At 39.2% G+C, this 7,236-nt stretch overlaps 1 protein-coding gene across 1 annotated transcript; it reads right to left on the bottom strand.

Moving 5' to 3' along the window:
* Positions 1-161: 161 nt before the first annotated feature.
* Positions 162-7,188, bottom strand: LOC144646701 (metallophosphoesterase 1 homolog). The gene is made up of 9 exons (XM_078506377.1): positions 7,007-7,188; positions 5,464-5,652; positions 4,774-4,897; positions 4,073-4,128; positions 3,695-3,874; positions 2,927-3,106; positions 1,797-1,847; positions 1,224-1,335; positions 162-701 (listed from the first exon to the last, which is right to left on the bottom strand). Exons 2-9 carry the CDS (start codon positions 5,644-5,646, stop codon positions 496-498), a joined length of 1,092 nt encoding a protein of 363 aa, XP_078362503.1. The 5' UTR covers positions 5,647-5,652; positions 7,007-7,188; the 3' UTR covers positions 162-495.
* Positions 7,189-7,236: the final 48 nt, after the last annotated feature.

The following is a 7,236-nucleotide window of genomic DNA, read 5'->3' as shown; positions in this document are numbered from 1 at the left end:
GGCTAAACTTTGCAGCATTTTGTAGGTTTTTTGTTTGCAAATTGAACGAAGCGCAGCATGTCGGAAAAAATCCATTGGAGTATATGTTGCGCACTTAACACTCAAATGTGTGTATTTAGGGCAACTATACTAAATGAACAAACAAAACAAAAGATGACAAATGAGAAGGCAAGGAAGTTTATTTCATTTACACAGTAACCTTCATTTGACGTTTTTATAAAACCACCATAGAAGGAAAGAAAATAAATAAATAACTAAAAATGACTTGATTTATAAAGTATTGTCCTAACCTTGTGTATAACCGAAACACTGCTATTCAATGTGAGGTTGGACTGCCTGTGAACACAATATCTTGCAACCCTTTGGACATCAGTAGCAGTAGTAGCAAAACTTAATTTATACATGGTATCAATTCATACATTTGATGCTCTTTGAGCCATGTCTAAACAATACATTTAATTTCTCTAAAAAATGTGTCTCTAAAAATCTTTTCCCTTAGAATTCTTTTAGTTTTGCAATTACAGGGCAACATTTTCTGCCCTTGAGTCTGTCTCGTAACAGCCCTACAATAAACATAATTAGTGACATTAACCATGGGAGTCCTAGTACTATACAGATGCAGAGGGATACCAAGTATGCATAAAGGAATGGATACCGTCTGGGAAGACGAAGGACGGAATAATCAATGGAACCATCAGTACCTATGAAAAAGAATAAGAGAACCTTTCAAGCATTTTTGACTTTTTAGCTTTTCAATAAACTTCTGATGACTGAGGAAAGCTTCAAAAACAACTAAAGTCGTTGATATACTCAGCAATAAGAATGTGTCCTGCAACTTGTCAAGCTTTAAGTAACAACTTGGAACTGTTTTCACACGGCAATCAAACAGCAGCAAAATAACACCTTGTTTCTTAGAAAAATAAAACATCTGTAGCTAGGATGGCCTTTTATTGATGAAATATATAGTTGCCTACCTTATTATAGGTATCGAGGCATTACCGCAAACAACCCGAACGCGTCATAATAAACGATGATGAGTTAATTACCTATAATAAGGTAATTCCTAACAGCTTTTTCTCAGACCTCAACTGTGATTGATTGCAGCAAAACTTGGCAACTAACAACCTCATTCCCAGAGTCTCTTCCTCCCTGCCTGCCCCAGAGATCTGCGGGGCTTTTTCGATTATTAGCAGCAGACAGGGCATCCAATGCTTACAACTTACCTAAGACTGCTATTGCAGCACCTATCTTGTCAGTTCCCATGCGATAGCTGCATGTTGGTACAACATATTCTGTAAACTTCACTGTTCCAAAGTCGTGTTCAAATATAACTGGCTAAAACAAGCACATCCAGGTTAAAACAATTTATGTTCAACCGTGAAGTTTTCTGTATATTTGATGTATTGAATACATGCATGTTAGTGCGCACTCCCCCCCCCCCCCTCCCCCATGGCAACTGACAAAATATTCCATGGATGACTGCTCCAAATGCATGCCCAAAGATTTTTTTCGTACTGTTACCGTAAAATTCCGGTTATAGCCCCCCGGTTTGGCCCTCCCTGGCATTCCGGTTCCCCCCGGGCCCCCCTCCCGGTCTGCGGGCTTGTTGCTTTTTTGTGCGTTTTTACTTCCGTATTTTGATCCCTCCCGGGCTCCGTTTTTTTCCTTCCCTTGCCCTCCCGTTCCCCCCCTTTGCCCACCCCCCTCGAGTGTTGCCCAGGGAACACTACGGTATGTTATTACATGACTAGATATACCAGTAGTCTGAAAGTAAGTAAAAAAAGTAATGAACTTACATTGTGAAGATGACCAGAGAAGGCATAACTTGGTTGTATGGCATTGATTAACTATGATGCATGAGAGAGAAAAAACAGTATTTTGTAAGGAAAAATATTAGTAAGAGTTACTAACAATGTACTTGTTTTGTCTGGAGTCTGCCTCTACCAATCACATCATCAGACAAGAGAGACCATCTGCACACAACTGTGAATGTGGCTATCTGACATGCCTGACAATGTGTGACTTTTTCATTTATTTTGCCCATAGCAGAGGACAGCAGTTGATCAAAGAGGTGCAGACAAACAAGCTAATAAATTGGGTGTTCAAACAATGACACTATAAAGTATGTTTTATTGTGGTTTCATTATATTGTATCTTAACTACTTTGGACACCCTGCAGAAATAGGGGACGCCTTGCTGCCTTGATTTCTGCCTTGCTGCCTCGCCTTGCATGCCTCGCTGCCTGGCGGGCCCCTGGTGCGCACATCCAAAATGGAATACAGTCAATTCTCTATAGGTCAGATGTGCTGCTGTGACAGGCCGTAGCTGGCCTTCTTAGAGAGGTGTTTGCGTCTAGAGAGTTGAGGTAACATGACATCTGGAGTAACTATCTGTGGATAATAAAGCTAAATCTTTACACAAGTCCACAAACCTTTGCTAACTGCAGAAGACTAAGATAATAAAAGGACTGTATTGGCCTTCTACAAACTGTAATACTGTAAGTAGAAAATACATTCTAGGCAGACACATATTCATTTCTAGGCAGAGAAATAATCCATTGGTTAGTAAACATGGTATACATGTATCCTTAGGGTTCTGAAAACAGCAAGTCTGGGATAGGGTGATACGAGAGTTTGGAAGTATTTTCAGTCTAGTAAAAGGTTGATAAAAATGCGCTGATCAGGTGTCCGTTAATGTTATAGAGTGCCCACTGTCAAAATATAGAGAGGAGGTGTCCCTCTCCCAGGGAGTTCGGTTACCGTAAAATGACTGAGAAATGGCACGGAGCATCACCAGGCCTCCGTCTTATAGTAAGGTTCTTATGAGAGAGTTGACTGTATGATCTTGACTGCTGAAACAATAAAATAATAAATTATTCAAAGTAAAACTAATCCACTGCTAGTTACAGTTTCCTGGTAGGACTCACATTGGTCAGTGGAACTTCTTGTTTTTCACTGATGTATGCAAGTGGAACATGACCAATTAAAATGGATATTTTATTCTTGTCAATCTTTGATGGCAGGTGTTCAATGAAGGCTAATGTTTTGTTGTAGACTTTCCTCTCATCTTTAAAAGGCCTTCTTCTTAATAAAGCTACTGTATTAAACTGTAAAATATAATAACATTAACACAGTGCTTAAATACTTGTGATCAGTTTGATGCTAAAATTCTGGCCTAGTGTAGGTAATATATGCCAGCTTCCCCCCAGAGTTGAGAAAGAAATTAAAAACTGAGACTACAGTAAAAGCTCCATTACCATTTTTAGATAACATTCAGAGGCGGTGGAACGTATATAAGGGGTGGGGGGGGGGGGGGGGTGGGGGGGGATGACTGGCCCAAAAATTCTCGGCAGGTTTCCATATATTTGGGGCAACTTTTTTTCCGTTCTAGCAACTTTTTGTTTTCTGAGCAGTTTCCAGGCCAAAGATTTCCAAAGATTCTCTGATTGTTGTTCTATGGCCATATGAACATTTCTGATCATTTTTTGAACTTTTCCAAGAGAAATGAAGACTTCCAAGGAAGTTTCCAAGGTGTCTAAACTCACTCATGAGATGGTATATCTCGGACAAACCAATTTTACACTGTGCTTGCGATAAATAGCATGTGACTTTTGTTTTCATTTTGCTTGTCCATAGCTGGTTATTACAATGATGCTTTTCTACCAGACAAACAAAAAAAAAAAACACTAGCTTACCTTGACTATCTGAAAAGACTTCAGTTTTATGACATCATTTATGGAACCAAAGCCCCGCGAAAATCGTAAAACGTTGTTTTCTGTCATACTATCAATCCATTCACCTCCAATGTCATTGTCACCTGCGACATGTATCTGAGAAATTCCATCTGGAGTAATGAAAATTTTATCATGTCTGACCTACAAGAAAAAAAAAAAAAGAAATAACCTCTTACAACATCATTATTCTACTGCCCTTTACCTAAAGAAATTAAAACATATTGCAAAGCAATAACCATCAAGCCCAATACCTACAGTCACATATTCTTGAAAAACAATCAGTATATCCAGAAGAGGCTCCTACATAAGGTTGACAAGATCAAAAGGCTACTACATTACCTTGTATTCCTCAAACTGATCATTGGTCGCAATGGCTCCTTCATCTAAAATGTCACCTATGATATTTAATATATCAATAGTTTACCAAAAAATTGTGGAGCAGCCATAGAGACACTGGTACATAGCAGCAATATCTTTCCAAACATGTTGTTTTCCTTCTTTCTCATCTTGTTTCTGATTGGCAATGTACTGGTATGATCATTAAATGGCAAATGAAAATAAAATACCAACAGCAACAAGAGATTGTAATGAATGACACAAGTGGCATACCAATGTTTTGCAAACATAACCTTGATAATATTTGTTTGTAACGATATAACTTGGCAAAAAAAAATGACAACAAATTTATAAAAAAAATTCGAGTCCGACTAGGACAATTTTAGGGGTGGTGAATGGTCCTTCAAAAAATGCGTGTCTCACAAAATTTTAGCCAAATTTCAGGGGTCTTGTCGTCTCGAATTTTTCTTTGACGCCTTCTCGGAGTCTCGATTTCTTTCGCAAGGCTAAAAAGGTCTCGGGTTGCAAAACAGATATCAGTCTCGCCGTCTCACAAAGTCTTGCATTTACCTTCGACACCCCTAATTTTCATCAACAAAATTGATTGGTCTGAAATTTATTGGAAAGAGCTTCTGGGATTCATAACTGTAATTTATTTTCTACATCATTATCTTGTAAATGAAAAACGAATCATTTATAAATACCTAAATGAATTACAGCATCTGGGGAAAAGGACAGCAAAGCCAGAAAGAAAGCCTTTTTTAAATACCAGTCTGAATCGAAGCGAGTAATATACCCACGAATTCCTTGACGTTCTTCCTTATAACCCTAAAATATAGACACCATTGTCAGTGATGAATAATAACAAAAGTATATTACAAAATAAATAAATACCCTATGTCCATGCATGAAAAAGCCCCCAGGAACTCTTACTTTATAAAATGGTCTAGTTGTGCCTACTGCATTATTAATGAGTGTGGAATTGGAGAAAAAAATATTAAAAGAACAAATAATGCACATAAAAGAACTCTAACTGGAATTCAAAGTGACTTAATGGAATAGAAACTGTTCTCCCACATGTATATTGATTCCAGTATAGTTTAAGCTTACAAGATTATAAAGTGAAAACAGAAACAGGTTTTCCTTGCATCCCTACTATTTAAGAAAGTGAGGGGGAGGGAAGGGGGGCACTTATTCAAGGGGGGGGAATGAATTTGCTCTTTTGGCCAAGGGGGTGGGGGTTTATTTGAGGGACGGCACTTGTTAGAGCTCGGGTAGAGGATAACAATGATTTGTTAGGACCCAGCTGACAAACAGTGCATATTTCTGTGCCAAATGACAGCTATTGTTTATATAAAAGTTAAAATATCAATCATGATTGTTAGTTAACCCACCGGAATTTGTGAATCAGAAACAAGAAGGAGATTTAATGCATCACTGGAGTTGGCAGGGACATGCCAAGTAAAGAATGCCCACCAGAAACAACCAAACTCTCCAACTGCCACGATGACAATGAACCATACCAAGGAGATCTTGAATGCACTGGCAAAGCAGTACCGCCACAACTCACTGAACATGAAAAACTGAAAGAAATAATACAATACTGGTGAATCAGTTGGATTATTTTAACACCTTGGGACCACCCCCCCCCCCCCTTCCTGCCCTCCCTTCTTCCGCCTCCCGCCCCATCTCTCCTGGGCTCCTGCCCTTCTGTAAGGGACCACAAAGCCAGGGAGGCTGGGGGTGGGGCTAACCCCCCCCCCAATATTTAAAAATATATATATATATACTAAGAGAAGAGTCTCTAAAGCCTCCCACTCAAGTCACTATATCAGCCCCCCCCCCCCCAATTGGAAAAATGCTGCGCAGTCCCTGTCTGTCTCCCTCCATAAATCTGTGTAGTGCAATTTTTGGCATATAATTTTTCTCTCCAGGTAAGAGCAAAGCACATGCATGTGTGAGATTTCGTGATGTATATCAGTGTTATAATATTGTGTTCACTGGTATCTTCACACCATGTTATGCAAAATGTGTTAACAGTCAGGAATATAAGCTGATGAAGGATTCAGGCAGTGCTTAGAGGATGATAATTAATGCCACTACAGATATATCTGCTTATACAAGATCTTGTTAAAGTCAAAATAACTGAAGCATTCCACTTAAGATTGCTAAAAAAAACTACTTTCAATCGGATTTTGAAAAATTATGCTCACTCCTGGCCTGACAGTGCGTGGCCGTGAGTGACCAGGACCATCTGAGAATCAGGCTACCCCTTTAAGTCTCTCCTGGAGTATAGAACTTTGGCAGTTAGTTCTTGCATATATTTTTTTTTGAAGGGATTAACATCAGTTATGGTAGTCACAGCTGAATGATTAGATAATTCAATTAATAATTTTAAACTTTAGAATTTGACTAAAAAAGTAGTACTTGGCGTAGCCCTTATGCACTTGTCAATGCTAAGCCCCAGGATGGAGGGGGCGGACTACCCACAGGAAATTGACTCAGCCAGCTTTTCCCTGGGAAGGGATTTTGACACTTGGGCGCTGTCCCTGAGTCGGGAATTTGACATGGCTGCCATCTTGGAAGACCGGGATGGCGTGGGAATTTGACATCTACTAGGTGCCTAGAGGTGGGGAATTTGACTCTGGCTTCCACAAAAATGTCACATTTCCCTGAGTCTACCCCCCCCCCCCACCCTGGGGCTAACATTGACAGGTGCATTCATCTTTTGTAAGTTGGGAACATAATTTGTCAAATACTTCCACCACCCTTCTCAGAGTATTTTAGTCCAGTCAGTTTGAATATTTTCATCAAGATCCGCCTCCAGTGTCTGATTTTCTCTTGACAATTGACATTACACTCCTTATTTGCAGGTCAATTACAGGTCACAAAGATTTAAGTTATTATTTACAGAAATTTTAAACTGACTTAACTTACGCTTTCTAGATGTTTCTAGTTGACAGGTATCTTCGAAACACAGTTAAAAACTGGATTCCCATACAGAATTTATAACGTAGAAAATACCAGCGCAACAGAGACTTCATTGATCCAAAAATTATACAATATTCATCGATGACATCTTGTCGAAGAACTTCACAAAACAAAACAACTGCATAACATCAAAATGTCGGGCGTCATTTCCGTCATGTACACGTCATCGAATGTCC

This window comes from Oculina patagonica, chromosome 3, assembly GCF_052425735.1.
Source record: "Oculina patagonica isolate OP01 chromosome 3, crgOcupat, whole genome shotgun sequence".
NCBI classification, from domain to species: Eukaryota; Metazoa; Cnidaria; class Anthozoa; order Scleractinia; family Oculinidae; genus Oculina; species Oculina patagonica.
Note: the sequence above shows the minus strand (reverse complement) of the source record. Positions and strands in the feature narration are given on the sequence as shown.